The sequence below is a fragment of the Tarenaya hassleriana genome, unplaced genomic scaffold, assembly GCF_000463585.1.
Source record: "Tarenaya hassleriana unplaced genomic scaffold, ASM46358v1 Cleome132, whole genome shotgun sequence".
NCBI classification, from domain to species: Eukaryota; Viridiplantae; Streptophyta; class Magnoliopsida; order Brassicales; family Cleomaceae; genus Tarenaya; species Tarenaya hassleriana.
In genome coordinates, this window is record NW_010963717.1 from 15,491 (window position 1) to 33,876 (window position 18,386).

General features: G+C 38.9%; 4 protein-coding genes across 7 annotated transcripts; 1 reads left to right on the forward strand and 3 right to left on the reverse strand.

The window, feature by feature from the left end:
- Positions 1-1,151: 1,151 nt before the first annotated feature.
- On the reverse strand, positions 1,152-4,320 carry LOC104807916 (probable enoyl-CoA hydratase 2, mitochondrial). Its single transcript, XM_010533363.2, has 8 exons — positions 4,056-4,320; positions 3,154-3,323; positions 2,988-3,062; positions 2,414-2,504; positions 2,281-2,332; positions 2,097-2,200; positions 1,825-1,901; positions 1,152-1,572 (listed from the first exon to the last, which is right to left on the reverse strand). Exons 1-8 carry the CDS (start codon positions 4,225-4,227, stop codon positions 1,396-1,398), a joined length of 918 nt encoding a protein of 305 aa, XP_010531665.1. The 5' UTR covers positions 4,228-4,320; the 3' UTR covers positions 1,152-1,395.
- On the reverse strand, positions 4,266-7,517 carry LOC104807915. Of its 4 annotated transcripts, none has more exons than XM_010533359.1 (8): positions 7,379-7,517; positions 7,098-7,134; positions 6,823-7,007; positions 6,650-6,701; positions 6,287-6,498; positions 5,851-5,887; positions 4,814-5,705; positions 4,266-4,354 (listed from the first exon to the last, which is right to left on the reverse strand). In XM_010533359.1, the coding sequence occupies exons 1-7, from the start codon at positions 7,397-7,399 to the stop codon at positions 4,840-4,842; spliced, it is 1,410 nt and encodes a 469-aa protein (XP_010531661.1). In that variant the 5' UTR covers positions 7,400-7,517; the 3' UTR covers positions 4,266-4,354; positions 4,814-4,839. The 4 variants fall into 4 exon arrangements, with proteins under 4 accessions (XP_010531661.1, XP_010531663.1, XP_010531660.1 ...); XM_010533361.1 differs by having other exon boundaries at positions 6,650-6,686; positions 6,820-7,007; XM_010533358.1 differs by having other exon boundaries at positions 6,820-7,007.
- A 916-nt stretch (positions 7,518-8,433) lies between these two features.
- On the reverse strand, positions 8,434-12,751 carry LOC104807917 (polycomb group protein VERNALIZATION 2). Its single transcript, XM_010533364.1, has 15 exons — positions 12,585-12,751; positions 12,101-12,271; positions 11,746-11,801; positions 11,513-11,577; positions 11,361-11,413; positions 11,153-11,206; positions 11,006-11,065; positions 10,859-10,902; positions 10,651-10,778; positions 10,282-10,477; positions 10,115-10,163; positions 9,749-9,832; positions 9,565-9,644; positions 9,080-9,169; positions 8,434-8,724 (listed from the first exon to the last, which is right to left on the reverse strand). Exons 2-15 carry the CDS (start codon positions 12,224-12,226, stop codon positions 8,547-8,549), a joined length of 1,263 nt encoding a protein of 420 aa, XP_010531666.1. The 5' UTR covers positions 12,227-12,271; positions 12,585-12,751; the 3' UTR covers positions 8,434-8,546.
- A 1,939-nt stretch (positions 12,752-14,690) lies between these two features.
- LOC104807919 (plasminogen activator inhibitor 1 RNA-binding protein-like) lies at positions 14,691-17,523 on the forward strand. The gene is made up of 7 exons (XM_010533367.1): positions 14,691-15,133; positions 15,603-15,909; positions 16,035-16,100; positions 16,203-16,332; positions 16,467-16,628; positions 16,715-16,771; positions 17,037-17,523. Exons 1-7 carry the CDS (start codon positions 14,962-14,964, stop codon positions 17,220-17,222), a joined length of 1,080 nt encoding a protein of 359 aa, XP_010531669.1. The 5' UTR covers positions 14,691-14,961; the 3' UTR covers positions 17,223-17,523.
- The last annotated feature ends 863 nt before the right edge of the window (positions 17,524-18,386 follow it).

Below are 18,386 nucleotides of genomic sequence, written 5' to 3' on the forward strand. Positions count from 1 at the left end.
CTGGAATAAAACTATATTTCAAAATCCATAACTTTATTTCCAGCATTCTGGAAAATTAATTTATGAGCAAAACTGCATACTTAGAAAGCAGCAGCAAGTCGGCTTCCATTTGAGTGCAATAGCACGCTTTTCGAAAACAAGACAAACGACGCTCAGTCGACAACTGTACAATTAAAACGACATGCATTTCCAAACAAGAAAAACAGCACGGAGTGGACGCCGAAACCAATTAAACAGCATGCATTCCGATAGTGCCAAAAACAGCACACAGTATGACTCTGTATAGTGTAAACAACATGCTTTTCGATCATATGCAAAACCACACGCAATTGATATGTGTATGCATGATCTTATACATGTGTTTGCCGGATGTACAAAAACCATCAAGCCGTTGGCTTTAATATTGTGTTACTGAAACTGTACAAAATGAGCATATATGAACATAGGAAAATAAGGCATTCTACTAATTATCCCTATACTATGTTATATCTGTAATAAATAACCCAGTATTTATCACATATTAATAAAAACAAAGCCCAAATACACATTATAATTGGACCAGCGTCAAAACCAAATATAATGGAACATGCCAAAGCAACACTTTTATTGCTACATCTCTTCTTCTTATTGTTATATTACAATGAAAATGAAATACATATTTATAGAAAAATTAAGAAACGGAGTAAAAAAGAAATATAGATACAATGGAAACAAATCAGATACACAATATTCGACATAATGATATTGTATCCATTATTATTCTCCATCATATCTCAAATCTTATTTTACTTCCATCACATATTCATTTTTCCATTTTAACATTCCCCTCAAGATTAACTTTGAAAGAATGAAAAAATCAATCTTGAATTGATAATGCTATAAACCGTCCATACATTTTCATTGTCTATGGAAAAATTCATAAACACCAAATTTTGTTCTTTTAGAAAGCATTAACCATTTTCAAATCACTTCGCTTGACTTTAAAGTTCTAACTTTAACTCTTTTTGTCATACCATCTTGCTTGATCTTAGAGTTTTTAGCTTTGACTTTTGTTTGTCATAGCACATCATTTGAATTTGGATTTTTACTCTCCTTTGAATGATTTGGATATATGAACATCCAAAACACAAATGAAAGAAAAGATTAGAAAATTAAAAAAAAAGAAACATATAGTTCAGATCGCAACGCTGCTCTGATACCATGTACAAAGCTTCTGAATCTGAATTCTGTCCTCTTATTTAGTACATGAATTCAACTACAAAGTAGATTTTATAAGGACAATCCGAATCATAAACGTATTATTTTCACATCTATTCAAGAGTTAAGATGTACACACACACACATATATATATATATATGTGTGTGTGTGTGTGGAACTCAGATCATGCATATGTTTCACTTACCGGTGTAAAAGGGCTTACGCTTCTCGGCAAAAGCAGCTAAGCCTTCGAGACGATCGTTGGTGTTGAGGAGTTGCTGATAACACATCTCTTCCATCTCCAATGCCGACCCAATGTTTGTTTCTAGGCCTTCGTTTATTGCTTTCTTCGCCATTTTAATCGCCACTGGACCCTGTCCCATTCATTCAATTACACATGTTCTAAAAGGTGAAACTCTAATCTGTCATTCATGGAGAAAATGCTAATCGGGTTTGTAAATATGCTTATGTAGAGGATAAACCACGAGTCCGGGAAGTAATGTCTACGAATTTGTGATTCATAATTATCAATGTTCAAAATTAACAGAAAACCCAGAGGTCCAATATGTAAGTAGACTCAAAGGTAAAATTTCGAAAATAAAAACTGATATCCAGAATCAGCCTACCTTCTCGTTTATCTGCTGAGCTATCCCGAGTGCCTTATTTTGAGCTTCGCCTGCATTCACACAAAAGTTGACAAGCCCTGCAGTCACAAACAATCACTTAACCTAAGCATATATGTACGAGCTAGAGACAGTTCTTTTACCTCTTATGGAGAATGTATAATGTCAGAAATGGATTTAGTTCATGTGGCAAAAACAATTTCACATTCTAATTTCTAACAAACAATATTAGCCTCTGAGGTAAAAAAAAAAAGATTCAATTTATAATCACAAACCAATCCGTGCAGCTTCTCTTGCATCAATCTTCCGACCAGTGAATATGAGTTCCTTTGCAACTGATCTTCCCACCAGCCTCGGGAGCCTCTGAGTGCCACCAGCCCTTGAACAACAATCAAGAATCACTAAAAAATTTATAATACCGAAATGGCCAACAACATCTTTAGTCAAGCTGTTCTGTACCCCGGGATAATAGCAAGCCCAGTTTCAGGTAAGCTGAATACTGCATCTTCGCCTACAAATTTTGAGGAAAAGAGGTAAGTTCCGATATATTAGGAAGAGGCATAAATCATAAAATGATTGGATCTGAAAATACCGCAGACTCTAAGATCACATGATAGGGCCATTTCTAGTCCACCGCCCAGTGCTGCACCTTCGATTACAGCGATAGTGGGAATACACAGTGCCTGTAAACTCAGAGCATAGAAGATAAAAGGTTACTATAGCATACGATACCTATTGGTCATCAAGTCCACAAGTCCAAATACACATTCAGAAATCTAAAGATTCTCACTGTCATACTATAATGCCAGCTTTGGTAAAGATGGAAGATGGAGGTTCTGTTTTCATATCAGCACAAAAGATAGAAACAAAAGTACAACAAATGTTGACAGAAAAAGTTAGATATAGAAAATTTTGCATCTGAGTGGAGGAGTCACTATCTCAATGTTCTTCAAACTCCGAATATGCTTTCCATAGATTCTAAATTGAAATCTAAAAACATAATTAAAGTATAGTTTGACAGACAGATATAATCCTCACTAGTCATCTGAATAAGGAAACTCGTTCAGGTTCATTTTACCACTGCTAACTTTCCCTGACGAATTCTTATGAACGAATGTAGTAGCTTATATATGAAAACAGGTTAAGCATATAAACTATAATGATACCTCTATGAATGAGAACATGTAGCGCAACGAGTTCACAAACGCGTGAACCTCTGATGGATTCATTGTTCTACGTTCCTGCCAATTCCAAGCAAAAAAGTTTTCCAAGCATGCCCAGAAGATTAAACCCGAATATCTCAGAAGAAGAAAGTTCAATGTGACTGATTACCTTCAAATCCGCACCAGCACAGAAAACCCTTGGGACCAGGCTGTTAATCAGCACAACCCTAGCAGATGAGTCCTTGTTTATCGTTTCGAAAGCATTCTGCAAACTTCTCAGCATCTCCTTACTGATGGCATTTTTGGCGGTAGGCCTGTCGAGATTGACCTCGATAATCCCTGTTATTGATATAAAAAAAAACAATGAATTTCATGGATCTTTCAGCACAGACTTTGATTTAAATCAGAGGATACAAAGCTAATTTCACATATGGTAAAAGTCCAAAACGCAGAAATATGCATCAACATGTCTTGGCTTAGATAATGCCAGTGACATGTTCAAGATTGAGACTTCTCTCCAATGTGTCTTGAATTGGATAGTAAAGGTGTCAAGTTCGAGTTTGAAACTTGTCTGGGTCCAACCTAATAACACAAAACAAGAACATCTAAAAGAATGCAGAGCAATTTGTGTTTGGTTCGGTCCCTGAAACAAACAGCAACCAGTCTTCATGTCATAGGTTATATGATTACTGGAATTCAAACTAACCGAGACAAGCTACTATCATAGTAAAATTTTCATGTTCTTGTTCGAGAAAAGCTATCATGTCTGAAAAACGCATAAAGGATTTTACATCGTGGTTCAAATTCAGAAGCGCAAAAACAAGTACCAAGGAGTCAATTTGGAAGCAATGGGAAAGGAAAATGATTCTTCTACTTCTTTTTTCTACTATCTAACAGCATCGTTCTCATACGCCTGACGTCGTTATCGTCAAGTGCCCAGCAACATAACACGCATAAAGAAAAGGCGAAATCTCAAAATGCGGAGATCAAACGGAAAACAGACGAACAATGAGATCAAACACCCAAAAGAGAAATAAACGAAACATAAAGCGCCCCAAAAGATGTGATTACCGGAATCGGAACCAGAGAGCCGGTTGAGTTTGACAGATTCCGAGGGAGCGGATTCGATGATGAGAGCCCGGAAGCTCTGGAGGATGTGATTGCGGCCAAGCGATGATTTTCCGGCGAGATTGAGGAGATGGTCTCGCCGGAGATACTTGACGAAGCACGCCGCCGAACCCATAGCCCCTCGAAAGTTTTAATCTTCTCTCTTGAAAGGTGAAACCCACAAGATTAATTTCCAACCTTTTGGCTGATTAAAAAAAAAATGCTTGAAGCCAAGATGAGTGTTTCTTCGCCCTTTCCGAAACCTGATGACAATTAAATTATCCTAGAAAACATTAAAACTATTATATTTCCCAAAAAAAAAAGAAAAAAACTTGCACTTTAAACTCATTATAACAAAATCTTCAAAAAAAAAATTATTAGCATTCTTTGGAAGTTTTTTATAAAACGTTAAAATTGTCATACTTTTGTGTTTATCTAATTCCTTTATTTCTTATCCATAATCTTTCTAAGACCCCATCCAAACGTACGAAATAAATATGATAGAGTATAGATATCATATTCATTCAAATCAGAGATGAAAACATATTTAGATATATAGGGCATTTCTTGACTTGAAAGCAGAAGAGAAATCCTTGATCTTTGGGGGGTGAAACACAAAAGAGACTACTTTTGTACTGTCAAAATTGCAGACTGCGGAGCTTTAACATGAGAACAGGCAAATCCACGAAAGGAAAAAAGGAGAGGGGGAACAAGAAACGTACGGGTTTGATGAAGCATTCTTCCTGAGTCAGATTCTATGTACCCATGCATCAAGTCGGAGCTGCTTCAATGGCGGAGCTAAGCTCGGCTTGTTCTTCTGTGGGCAAACCCATATTCCAGCCATTTCCATGCCTCGCGAATACTGGAGATTCGTTGTTTCTCCCAGAACTCTTCTCCTCTTCTTAGTTTCTTCATCTCCCTCGCCGGAGATTTTCTCTGACCTTTTACTTGTTGAGCACTCCACCAGAATTCCTCTATCCGGCTTTGTCCTAGAATTTCCCTCTCTTGATTCTCTGAATCTGCCCTTTCTTGTGGTCACAAATCCAGTTTCAGTGCTCTGCCCGTGAACATTTTCTTTGTCGTCTGATTCTGGGGTTGTGGATTCCAGATGATCAAATAGGCGAGCCTTTTGAGTGGCTTCTCTAGGGGGGGTTTGGCCAGAGTTAACTGTGGCGATCTCTCCAAGAGGTTGTGGTTTCAGTCCAGCAAAAGAAGCTCCATGGTTCAAACTTGATTGGGGTTTCACACCAAACAGGAAGCTAGGTCCCTGTTTAGGTTCACAAGGAAAAGATCCATGGCTGAAGCTTGATTCTTGTTTCAGTTCTTCTGTTGAGACGTTCCACAATCTACTTGGCTTCTTTTCCAAGTTTCTATCGGAATGTGTTTTGTCTGAGGAGCTTCCAATTCCAGAACTATTTAACCTGTCAGGGACAATAACCTCTTTCTTGCTATGAGGCTTTCGGAAAATTCCAGAACTATTTTCATCCTCTGCATCACTCTCTTCGATGATTAACTGCTCCTTCTCAGGAGAACTGAATCCAAGCTCACGAGTTTCAGAGAGCACTGGAGATTCGTACTCATAGCTGGAAAACCAGATTCCAACATTGGGAGGCTCTGACAGAACACAGAAACACAAAAGTAAGATTCTGATTTTTAAGCTCTTCTCCTAAACATTAGTCGTCACTCAACAGGTCAATAACACATTTGTTTGGATCAGTCCAGCTATGAAATTTACAAATAAACAGCTGATTAAGCTAACCCGAAAGCATGGATGGCGGGTCAGAGAAATCTGTAACCTGCAAAAAGAGTGATTCATGAGCAAGCAGAGATAAGAGATCTGACAAATAACAAACAATTTGAGAAACTGTGAACATGAGAGCTAAGACAATGTCACTCTAAATATGTATGTCATAGATATGTTACCGGATCTCCTCAGAATTTTGGTCCTCTTGGACAAGAAGAGTATGTAGATGGACAGAATCAGCTTGTTGATAACTTATACATTCCCTTGTGTGGCTCATACAGTTTCAGTTCACAGTTAGGATTGAGTCGATTGACAACTAAAAATCATCTTGTGGCATTCTCATACCAAAACAACCATCAGGGAAAAGGTTCACTAACACTTTTTTAGTGGTTACTGATGCATAACAAGTATAGCAGCCTAATCATGACTTATGAGCTCAGTAGTCATATACCTTAGAAGAAGAGAAGGGTTCATGCTCAAATTCCACATGAGCTATATCGCTTCCTTCAATTTTTGTTTCCTCATTATCTTTTTCCTTTCTCTTTCCCTTCTCCTTTATCTCCTCGCTTTCTCCAGGAAGAGACAGTACAAGACCATCACTCGTGTCCAGCACAGGTGACTCATAGATATAGCTCGAAAACCAATTGCCTATATCCGGAGGCTCTGGCGGAACACGTAGAAGGGAACAAGATCAATTCAGAGCATATGCCTCAACTCAAGAGCTAAACTACACTTTTCCAACATTTTCCTGTAAACCAGACATATATATACCCTCCAGAAACTAGTTTTTCAAGAATGACAGAACAGGGCTTACCAGAAGGGATTGATTCAGACAGTTCACCATCTGGGTTCTGCCAAAAGCAAACCTGTCAGACAGTTCACCATCTGGGAAATAACTCACCAGCGCGGGTGCGTTATAATAAACCAGAAATCGAAACATTACTGCAAATAGCTAAATCTACGATGCTGATAATGAGATACTACTACCGGGCTTGGCCTCATATTCCTGGGCTTGCAATCTTTGTTGGAACCAAACTTGGCGCCGACATTTTCCCTATCAGAACCTCCCGCACAAAGCTGATGTTCTTCGGCTTCACTCTCCCCGGCCAACGAATTCAAGGGGACGGATTCATAAACATAACTCGAAAACCACTTCCTAATATCCGGCGGTTCTGTTCAACAAACCCATATAAAGAAAAGAGTCAGAAATAACGCATAAGACGACGAGAATGTCCCAAGCTATCAGCGTATCCGACACTCACCGGAAAGGAGAGATTGAGAATCGGAAGATCCCGGTACCTACGAGGAAAATTAGCTTGTTATTTTCCTACATAAGCAAAAAGGGAATCGGCTAGAAACGGGTGTCCGGAGAAAGGATCTCAAGAAAAGGTGAGCGTGAATTTCAGCTAACAACAAAGCATACGCTCAGGGAGCATGGTATTTTTCCGCCGAATTTTCTCGGGAAACAGCGGCTTGTACAGATTTGATACCAAACTGGAAATGAAATGAGACGAGAGATTAAAGGAAAGACAAAAGTTCTTACCACGGAAGCGAAATCCTCCATCGCCAATCTCTCTCTCTCTCTCTCTGTGATCGATTATTTTTCACTTGAGAGGAGAATGTAATTGGAGCTTGTTTGGTATTTCGAGTTTTGGCGGGGCTTAGGAATGGCGCTTGAATTGAATTTCCTGAAATTGGGGGTGACTGGTGAGGAGGAGATGCGTTTTTCCACCGGGCCTTTCATCGACAGATTTTTTAGGCTTCTTTCCTCATGGGCCAACCTATCACCACACTTCCACTTTTTTTTTTACTTAATGCTGGCATCAAGGCCTTGAATGAAAAATGTTTTTGGAATTTTTAAATTTTAAAAACTAAAAAATTGACAATCACATCTTTATATAATTAATTTTTCTAAAAATTTAAAAAGTCGCTTTATAAAAACATAAATTTAAAAAATTAAAAAACTCAAAATAATTATTGTTTTAGGTTATTTCATATTTTTTAAGAAAAGATAAAAAAAACCACATAAAAACAATGTTATCATTAATAATTTATTAAAATTTAATAGGGATAAAATTAGAAACTATTATAAAAAAAATATCTTGAAAATATAGAATGATAAATATTTTGAAATATGGAAAATAACTTAAAACTACAAATATTTTGACACGGGAGGAGTACTTAAATATCTTTATCGTCTCTTAATTCATTGAAAAGTGTTTATGTTCCCAAAATGTACCACCAGAAATTTGGGAAATAAATTCCACCCAATAACTAACATGGAGTTTCTGAACAACCTACGTTTTGGACAGCCTATCGGATGCACTAGGAAGCAATAACTAAACAGACCCATTCTAGGGGAATCCCCCAGCTCTGTTGGTTGAGAGCTCACTTCTCCAAGTGAGATCGTGAGTACAACACCTAGTGTATGGAGATTCCCCTTTCGCCTGCCGGTTTAGGCCGATTTACACCCACTTGTGTGTTGTAGGCTCGCATGCGTGGGCCGGAATTAGTCTGGACTCTTGGGTATGGCTATGGGAAACCCGACTTACCAAAAAAAAAACAGACCCGTTCTTTTAAAAATAAAGAAAAAGGAGAGAAATTCCAATGACCAGGGGGGGAATACTGAATATCCTTCTCTGTCGGAAATCAATTATACGAACTGTGTTCAGTTCAGTAGCAACATGTGTTATAATATATAAAAGATAAAATCAAAGTCCGTGTTCTTGGCTGAAGTTATCGTCACTGTTGGGGTTGTAACCCCCAGCATTGTTGGTGGCATCGCCCTCCTGGTTGCGGAAACTCTCGAGGATGAGATTGCAGTTGTTGATGGTCGACGCGTACAGAAGACCGTGGTTCCACAGCTTCACCATGAACAGTCTCCATGACCTGACCGCCCATTTTCATATTATTACTGTCCAGTACCCAAAACCATACTTACTATACAGAGAGCCCCTCCTCACGACAAGAATGAATTTTTTGTACGTGCATAAATGTATGCATTCTGTGAACAGGCAGCACACACACATATGATATATGAGCAGTATCGACTCTACTTGTCTACAACGTTTAGGAGTTGGTTACATGTATGGAATAATTAAAGCAGGAGCAATGCAAACACCACCTTGTAAATCTATTTACGTGTCTCTCCACTCTATGTTCTGTCGTTAGCTAAAATATGTGTGTGTGAAGCCATACATATACATATGCGCATATTCGGTGACGCAAAAAAGTGAAAGTTTACCAGAAGAGAGGTGGACAGCGGAGCAACTCTTTGCCGTGAAGCTTTGAAAAGGCTTCACAAGCCCAGGGGACATGACCATCGGCGATGACCCTGCACCCATAGTCCAAATCATAAACCAGAGAATCTGACATGGACCATCGGTCAAAGCAACACGTCCCAGGTTATAACCACAGAACCATAGGAAGGGCATAGACAACTTGCGCCTGCTCGTAACTTATGGTTTCGTGGCCAATCACATGTTCTAGTCTACTAGATATCATCAGAGACATCAGACTTAGAATCTGATTTCCAAGGTGTCAAGGATAAGGAGTACCTCAAGGTAAAGTCTCCAACCCAAACGGTTCAAAATCCATGTGGAATGGATGCTTACCATGAATGCTGTGAATTTAGACTAAACAACACCTAAAACACTGTATTGTTTTCTTAAAGAAACAAAGAAAAGAAAAGAAAAGCTAGTTGTACATTCGAGCAGAAGAAAATGTTACCTTTGTTTTCTCACGAACGAGTTCCAAAGATGCATGAAGCGCTTTTCGTCTTTGCTTACATCCACAAAATCATCAAGCATCTGCAGGTAAAAAAAAAAACAAAGGATTTTTGCGAGTTTCAAAATATACAGTTTTCCAGTGGTTTTATATACGTTGACCGGAGGAAGTAGATAATTATGGATACCCGGCGATCTTCGAGATCTGCAATATCATCGTCAACTTCATCCTCGCTATCACGATCAGACAGTACTTGCGCAAGTGCCATTGGCTTTCACAAGGAAACATAGCAGGTTTGACTAGTGAAAATAAAAAAGAGATGCAGTTTTTTTTTTTTTTGCACCAGAGGATTTTCCGAAATGGAAAAGGGGCTTCTATATAGGCAATACAAATGACATGCCTTCCAATCAGACGTGACAATCCTTATATAGTTATATGGAATGAGATTGACCAAGAAATAGCATCATAATTTGAGAACAATTATCCTATAATCAGATATGGCATATGCAAGTAATTAACAATGCTAAAATAGGTCTACAGGAATGTGAATCACCTGAACCCTGTGAGAATGGTAGAACTGACGTTTCTGAAGAAGCATGTAGCTGGACGCATTATTATTTTGAGGGGTTAATATTGCAGAAACTTAATAGATATTAGAAGGCATTATCATGGTGAAGGAATTTAATAGACACGAGAAGGGCATTATAAAGGTGAACATACCTTCTAGCCTCAGATCGTTCTGTAGCCAACTTTCTTGTCCTAGTAGCAGGCACCACAGCTTCGCTTGTTAATATGGATTTAGCATCAGAGTCCACAGAAGAGTGAGCTACGGCTGCTGGGGTACTTGCAATGTTGCTAGTCATACCAAAAAGCCCACCGAGCTGTATTGTGTTTGGATATCCTGAAGGGCGGTTTTCTAGTCCAAGCCAACCATTTTGAACATCAGTTTCAGTATATCCTCTTTACAAGCAGAATACTTGCATTGGAAACCCAGAGTATCACAGAAATTGACAGATAGAACAAAGAGTATTTTCTCTGAATTTTTAAGCGCTGAGGAATATCATGGCAGGCTCGAGAAAAAAACTTTACCATCATCCAGATGAGGAATTCCATTATTGGTGTCGCTGGCTAAATTGTGTGACTCCAACTCGAGAAATTGCATGCTAAGTGGCTCGACATCATGGTCATCTTTTCGACTACGCTTACGAGGTTTTGAGCTAAGACAAAATTACAGTTGGATTCACAGAATTCTGACGACAAAATTCCCAAAAGGTGTACTGGAGAATTTAAAATTTACCAAAAAGAGAATGTTTGGAATCGTTCTTCTTCACTTGTTATCTCCTGTTACAAATATACGTTGGAGTTCAAAATATGATGAGCACAAATAATTTGCCAAATAACCTTAAAAAGTAGGTTTCTCCAAGTTAGTGAGCTTACAACTGACCTCGAATCTCAACGCATCGAGTTTCACAGAGACATTAACTGCCTGGTAGCCGTCTGATGACTACAAAAGGAAAAAAGCCATAGTTAACTAAGATGTAATGAAAAGAAAAATAGTAAAGCTACACTATAGAGCCATGAAGGTACAAACCCAGAAGAAAAAATCAAATAAGTCATGCGAAGAAGACAAATGAAGTCGCAGGCCCTGCATAGACATAAAACACTGCACATGTAAGTTATATGCTGAATTTGTTATCTCACGGTACAAATCAACTTGGAACCGCACGGTAAATTCACATGTTACTGGGCATGACATTATTGAGAAGAAATCTCAAATACATATGTTAATAAGTGCTCACCTTGAAGCTTCCACAAAGCATAAAGCAAAAAGGACAAGAAAAGTCCTCAGTCACTGCATGTTGAGACCGAGAAACAGACAGCATATTGTTAAAAAAAAATAGGAGGAATAAAAAGTAGATATCGGTTTCTGAGAGGAAAAAAGAAGACCCACCTTCAGTTTTTTGTATTATGTTTCTACTATCCTTATAGTTGAAAACTACAATTCCTGATCTGAACCTAAACAAAATAAAACAGAAATATAAGAGAATGTCCTGTGCAGAGAGGCAACCATTCATCTAACCAGCATAGAAATACAATTACAAACACAAACGTCGATGTGGGCATAATATAGACACATGATACCAATTTAACTGTAGCAGCTACGTCCAAAGAAGAAATTCATACTTCCTTTTGTCCCTTGCTTGAATTTTGTAGTTCAAACATCTTGGAAGGAAGGACGGCTGCATAAACAAAGAACATAACAGTAAACTTCAAAAAGAAGAAGAACTCACTTCCCATGAAGTAAACCAAACACAACACAAATTGCCTGCAATCAACATCGTGAAAATAAAAAAGCAATTTATGAAATCAACATATTCGCTGACCATAAGAGAATCACTAATCTATACAACGAACAAGAGAGGAAGAGAGAGATTCCAGATGCCATAGTAAGAGGAATGCTACAACACTTGATTAGAGATGTTACTCTTGAGTAAGCAATACTGAGCCAAATCGCAGGAAAGAACACATGAATGCATACGCTGTACAGAGAGCGGCAGTGAAGGATGTTGTATAATTGGACGGGTTTGCAGTATATCAAGAGACGCTCCTCAGCTGAAACCACCTCCTCCGCTGAGGACTTGACGCCACAATTTTGCCGACACATCTGGTTGAGTTTACAAGCTACGACCAGAAGAATCCACGAAAATTCCTGACAATGCAAGACGAAATCGAATCAAAATCTCGGAAATAAAAGGGACAACCTGTGATCCATGAAATTTCTGCGAAATTGACCAGAAATCGAGTGTTCGATTCAGTGCACAATCATCCCCGGTAAAATCCGTTCGACAACACGTGAAATTGAGATCTCCAACAGAAACATCGAAGAATATTCTAATCATCAACAATTCTCTATGTATGCTATGAGATTTAACCCGAAATGAAAGGATTTCACGCTCCGACAGCGTGGAAGCGAAATTCGCGACGAATAGTTCCAGAAAAAGACACTGGAGAGAAGATATAACCTGATCGGAGGGCTCAAACTCGCCGGAGATCGAAAAGAGAGACGCCGGAGGCGGAGCTAAAGCCAGCTAGTAGGTCATGTGTAACGGCAGGCCCATTGACCTTTATAAGGAGCGGCCATCTTCTGTTGCTTCGAAATCGATTCTCGTCGAACACTTTTTTGTCACCTTCTTCACCAATTTATGCCAAAAAATTCGAAAAAACCCCTTCGGAAAATTCCTTGACATAATCCCATCTATTTAATTAGAAAATAATATGGTATATTAGTAAAAATATTAAATAGTATAACATCGATAATAATGGTGTTATTAATAATAACTATTATTTATTTGGAAACTACAATTTTTTAATGAAACAAAACTAATATTAATTAGTGAGAAAAAAACTAACATTAATTAATTCTTTGGAATATATTCATTCAATGAATTCATGTGTCCTTATGATCTTGTTACGAAATCTCTTATGGCCCATTCAGTCCAACAAAGCCCAATAAGCTGCTACTATCTGGTGTGGCACGGAACACGAAAAAGTAGGGAGAAAGAGAATATAATCAACGGTTCTAAATTTTCCACGTGGCATTCCGACCGAGTTTTTACACTATTCAAAGTTCAGCCGTTAAGCTCTTCAAAGCCGTCAACGGTCACGATTTTGTAAGGCATCATGGGACCAATTTCCAAGAGATGGGCACTCGATGAAAATAATCTACTATCGATTTAATAATCCAATGCAGGTGGTATACTTCATAGTCTGTAACCATAACGTGAAAATAATTGTTGTACGTTGTAACTATTTGCTATATAATTGACTCGTTTAATGAAATATTTAAAATGTGTATCATTCTGATATGTATTTTTTTAAGACCAGGATTGAAACATCAACGACAAATTACACTACGAATATATCCAAATTTGATTAGTTCACTCAAGTTTGGATGATCTAGTGGTGAAAAAACATGCAAAGCATGCTCTCACTCTGGATTCAAACCCAAGCGTGAGGAGGGGTATTCACCTGAACTTTCTCGGTCTTGGTCAAAAGGTCCGGTGAACTTTCGGATTATAAAAAAAAAATTTGATTAGTTCAAATGTTGAAATGAGGTAATAAATATTTTTCGTCATGAGTCCGAACTTTAAATTTGAAAAAGAAGATATATTTCAAATCACATGATTGATTTCCGACCACAAAATTAGTTCGAGTTTTGATATATAATATCCTATTATACCGTGAATATCTACGTCATGACAAATTATAATTGACGTCTAATGCTGACATGGCATGTTGTAACGATTTGGAACTGTATTTGCAACTCGTGGATGGATTCTTGGCGTCGAACTGTCCGTTCCATACAAACGCAAAATGGAGTTTAAGGAAGCTGATGGACGAGTAGAGGTCAAACATAAGGTTTTATATATGGGAGGAAAAGCCATGAGACCAAACCGTTTCCGGATCGGTTCGGTCCGATCATTCTGACATTCTTACAGTTTTGTTATCGATAACAGAAATAATGCGCTTAGCCGGTCTGGACAATTAATTAATAATTATACTTATTGCAAAGTATTAATATAATGGTTAAAAAAAAGTAATAATATAATTGTAATCCGATTGATTGGTCCGGTCCAATTCAAATGGGTTACTGTGTCCAATGTATTTAATATGAATATGCACTTCCACCATTATTTGTCACATATCCATTTAAAAATCTTTGCAAATCTATATTCTTCTAATATTTTCATATTTCATATTCACTATGCATGTCCCATATTATTAAGTACCGCTTAAAAATGTGAGGATAATAGAGAAAAAACATAGGTTAGCAGATTTCAAATGTTTTTTTTTCCTATAGAATTTAAAATTTTAATTTTAAACCTCGAAAAATGCAAAAAAAAAACGTGGGCCTAAAAGAAGGCCGCCAATAGAAGAGGACTGCAAACCGCACAATCTAAGCCCAATCACAAGAGAATATCTGACCGTTCGATTACTTAATCTTAGTGGTACCATCGCACGGCTGAAAATAGGGATTCATAGATCCTTTCCATACACTCGGTCGCATCAGATTATTACCGGACGAGTGCTAAAGGGATTAGGTTTAGCATTCTGATCTCCACTGCCGCTTTTGGCTAGGGTTTTCCAAAGCTTTCATAAACTTTTCTCTCTCTGCGTATTTCCCACATTTTCCACCCTCGTCTGGTTCATTTTCTCACCAGCCAAACAGCACATCAGCCTCATCACCGTACACCCACTTTCCTTCTGACGTTTCATCTAGATCTATTTCTCCATGGCTTCGATTGATCACTAGTGTTACTGTCTTGAGTGACGTTTGTGAAAAACCCAAGGGTTTTTATCTCCTCCCCAGGGCCGCCATCTTCATCGAATCTGTAAGAAATGGCAACTTTGAACCCTTTTGATCTGTTGGGAGACGATGCTGAGGATCCGAGCCAGCTCGCTGTCTCCGTCGCTCCGCCGGAGAAGACCGACAAGACCAAGAAACCTGCGGCTGGTCCGAATCAGGCTTCTGCGAAGCTTCCGTCGAAGCCGCTTCCTCCTGCTCAAGCTGGTGAGATTATCCTGTGTATTCATATTGATTAGCGAAAGATGGTTTCATTTTCCACTACTTTGTTTTATCATCCATTTGATTGCTGTAATCGTGTCTTTAATGCTTATTTTTTGTTGATAAAACGCATGATCAGTAATTGGTATCTGGGTTCGTTTGATTATTTCCGTCTGATAGATTGTTATTATGGTAAACTTGTGCTTACTGCCTTGGCTGCTTTGTTGTTGATATCGTTATTTCGTGTACGTGTATATATATATATATATATATGTATCATCTGCTACAGAGGTTATCTGTTCATACCTTCGGTTTGGCTTCTGAGCATGATTAGGTAGATAGCGTGAAACCGTAAAGGGTTATGCAGTTGAGTTTGATGCTTTTCGTTGTGACAGAACTGTTTTGTTTCTGCTTTTTTCATGTTATCTATTGAAAGCTGCCCACACAACTCTGACTTGTTTATGGTTCTTGTCAGTGAGGGAGGCCAGGAACGAAACTTCAGGCCGTGGTGGCCGTGGTGCAGGCCGAGGTTATGGCAGAGGAAGAGGTGGTTCTGGAGGGTACAGCCGTGATTTCAGCAGCAGTGATGCTTCTGGAGGTAACAATGGATATGGGAAACCCTCTGAGGAAGGAGATGTGACCAAAGCCTCTGAGAGGCGTGGCGGGGATGGTGGGCCTCCTGGTTCCTTCCGTGGAGGCCGTCGTGGCGGATTCAGCAATGAAGAAGGTGGGGAAGAGCGCTCTCGTAGAATATACGAGCGTCGTAGTGGAACTGGCAGAGGGTTGGTCATATTCTCTCTGTGCATAATGTTATATATTTATATATGAATCCTGCATTCCAAAGGGTCTACCATTATCAAGATGCTGCAGCCTGGTTGTAATCTCGTTTATTGCTTAATATTGATAGGAGTGAGTTCAAGCGTGAAGGTTCTGGTCGTGGAAACTGGGGAACTCCAGGCGAAGAACTTGTTGCGTGAGCATCTATCTGACTGATGCATTTGTTAAATATTGTGCTTTTGTTTCTGATTTGGGAAATTAGACTTATGGGTTCTTTCTATCTTTGGTACAATTGAAGTGAGACTGAAGAAACTGGTGTTGAGACCGAGAAGAAAGTTGTTGAGAAGCCAGCTGGTGATGATGAAGCTGCTGATGCTAACAAGGAGACCCCTGCTGAAGCAGAGGAGGAGAAGGAGCCTGAGGACAAGGTATCATTTATACATACGTATAGGAGACCTGTTTTCTACAGAGCTCTTAGCTTTGTATCCATTACTTTCTGTTCCTGAATCAACATGTATATATGCCATTTTCATTGTTGATGCGTCTTTTCGGTCATGAATAGGAAATGACACTCGATGAGTATGAGAAAATACTTGAGGAGAAGAGAAAGGCTCTTCAATCTCTGGCTTCCTCTGACTTTGAGAGGAAAGTTGACCTGAAAGAATTTGAGTCCATGCAACAACTCTCAAACAAGAAGGCCAATGATGAATTCTTCATCAAGTTGGTAAGAAACCATACTATTGTATCATTTACACAGTCCATTAGAAATTTTAATCTCTTATTCCTGCTCTAAACTGGATCTCTTCGCAGGGTTCGGACAAGGACAAACGCAAAGATGCCCTTGACAAAGAAGAGAAGGCTAAGAAGGTTCGTATCCTATATAGTTCATGTGGCACTGGCTCCTTTATTCCAAGAATCTCCTTTGTCAATACTTTTTGTTATCTTTTATGCTTTTAGTTGTACATTTCCTTGTAATAGGTGTAGACTTTAGGGAGAGTCAGTGTTATCTGGTCGCTGTGAATGCTGAGATGGGCTTCTCTTAAACACAGATGGGCAGCTATGTGAACATTCTCTGCTCATTCCCCTTGTGCTTTACTTAATGTTTCTGTCTTTTTTTGTTTTCCTGATACAGGCAGTTAGCATCAACGAGTTCCTGAAGCCAGCTGATGGTGAGGGCTACTATCCACGAGGTGGCCGAGGCCGTGGACGTGGCCGCGGAGGAGGCTCAAGAGGAGGCGGATATGGCGGTTACCAGAACAAGGCTGCACCGGCAATTGAGGATACTGCCCAGTTCCCGTCCCTTGGAGGAGGCAAGTGAGTGGGAAATGACTGAAGAAGGGGTAAACTTGCAAACGATTTATAAAAAGAAAAAAGCCTTGCCTTGATCAGGGTGTAAATTTTTAGATGTGCCATCTGTTCTCTTTAGATATTTATGCTCCTTTGCCTGCTTCTGTTCTCTCTCTTTTTTTCTCCAGACCTTTTTGGAACAGACCCTCTCCCTTGTCTTTTGTTTCACTGTTTTAGTACTCACTAGTTTTGTTCTTTTTTTTTTTGCTATTTAACAATCATGACATGTTTTGGACCAATTTAATGTCATCATAAATTTTGGGGTCTTCATATATCCTATTGTCCAAGTGCTTAGGTTTTGCATCATAACCCATTTGTAGTTTATGTATCTCTTGCATTGGTGGACTATACATGTGGTGACACTATATGGTGTGTAAAACGATTCCATTGAAAAATTCGTTTTAACAATGAAAGCTGAGTCTTGTTTTAACTGTAGCCACTAAGGAGATTCGTACTTCCTTTTGTCCCGTGCTTGAATTTTGTGGTTCAAACATCTTGGAAGGAAGGGCGGCTGCATAAACAAAGAACATAACAGCAAACTTAAAAAAGGAGAAGAACTCCGTATTTGGCTTGTTGGTTTCACAACTAATCTTGGTATTCGCTGTCTTTAGAGCAAAGGCGTGGGGATTGCTTCTAGGATTACGATTGGCATGGAACCGGGGATGGAAAAAAGTGATGGTCGAGGTTGATAACCAAGCCTTGGTATCGGCAATACAGAATTCAGAACCGGGTCTTGCAGTCGATGGCTCTATAGTAAATGAGATACAAGAATTGATAGTAAAACCATGGAAGTTTCGATGACTCGTGTTTATCGTGAAGCTAATGGTTGTGCAGATGTTGCAGCTTCTTTGGGAATCATGGGGTGCAATGGTGATTGAAACACCCCCTCCAGATCTCATTCCTCTTCTGATAGCAGATACCATAGGAGTTTCCCTTCCAAAGAGTTGTCCTCTATGGTCTTCATTAGCTTTTCCCTTAGTATTAAAAGAAGAATGAAGAAGAACTCACTTCCCATGAAGGAAACCAAACACAACACTTCTTGAGTAAGCAAGAAATCATCAAGGATTATAACCGACGTTCAGCAAGTAAGAATGCTATGCTCAAAATAAAGAGATAAACTTTTACAAAACTCTCA

What these genes read in the sequence shown, in the direction of transcription:
- LOC104807917 (XM_010533364.1), bottom strand. Translation starts at nt 12,226, where the DNA reads ATGTGTCGGCAAAATTGTGGCGTCAAGTCCTCAGCGGAGGAGGTGGTT. An exon ending in ACTGCCGCTCTCTGTACAGC is followed by an intron (nt 11,802 to 12,100) that starts GTATGCATTCAT and finishes TTGTTTATGCAG; the next exon opens with CCGTCCTTCCTTCCAAGATG. An exon ending in CGCTGTCCACCTCTCTTCTG is followed by an intron (nt 8,725 to 9,079) that starts GTAAACTTTCAC and finishes ATGGGCGGTCAG; the next exon opens with GTCATGGAGACTGTTCATGG.
- LOC104807919 (XM_010533367.1), top strand. Translation starts at nt 14,962, where the DNA reads ATGGCAACTTTGAACCCTTTTGATCTGTTGGGAGACGATGCTGAGGAT. An exon ending in GCTTCCTCCTGCTCAAGCTG is followed by an intron (nt 15,134 to 15,602) that starts GTGAGATTATCC and finishes GGTTCTTGTCAG; the next exon opens with TGAGGGAGGCCAGGAACGAA. An exon ending in CGTAGTGGAACTGGCAGAGG is followed by an intron (nt 15,910 to 16,034) that starts GTTGGTCATATT and finishes TAATATTGATAG; the next exon opens with GAGTGAGTTCAAGCGTGAAG.
- LOC104807915 (XM_010533358.1), bottom strand. Translation starts at nt 7,399, where the DNA reads ATGGAGGATTTCGCTTCCGTG. An exon ending in GTCTGAATCAATCCCTTCTG is followed by an intron (nt 6,499 to 6,649) that starts GTAAGCCCTGTT and finishes GTGTTCCGCCAG; the next exon opens with AGCCTCCGGATATAGGCAAT. An exon ending in CCCGCCATCCATGCTTTCGG is followed by an intron (nt 5,706 to 5,850) that starts GTTAGCTTAATC and finishes GTGTTCTGTCAG; the next exon opens with AGCCTCCCAATGTTGGAATC.
- LOC104807916 (XM_010533363.2), bottom strand. Translation starts at nt 4,227, where the DNA reads ATGGGTTCGGCGGCGTGCTTCGTCAAGTATCTCCGGCGAGACCATCTC. An exon ending in ATGTGATCTTAGAGTCTGCG is followed by an intron (nt 2,333 to 2,413) that starts GTATTTTCAGAT and finishes CAAAATTTGTAG; the next exon opens with GCGAAGATGCAGTATTCAGC. An exon ending in CTCAGCAGATAAACGAGAAG is followed by an intron (nt 1,573 to 1,824) that starts GTAGGCTGATTC and finishes TGAATGGGACAG; the next exon opens with GGTCCAGTGGCGATTAAAAT.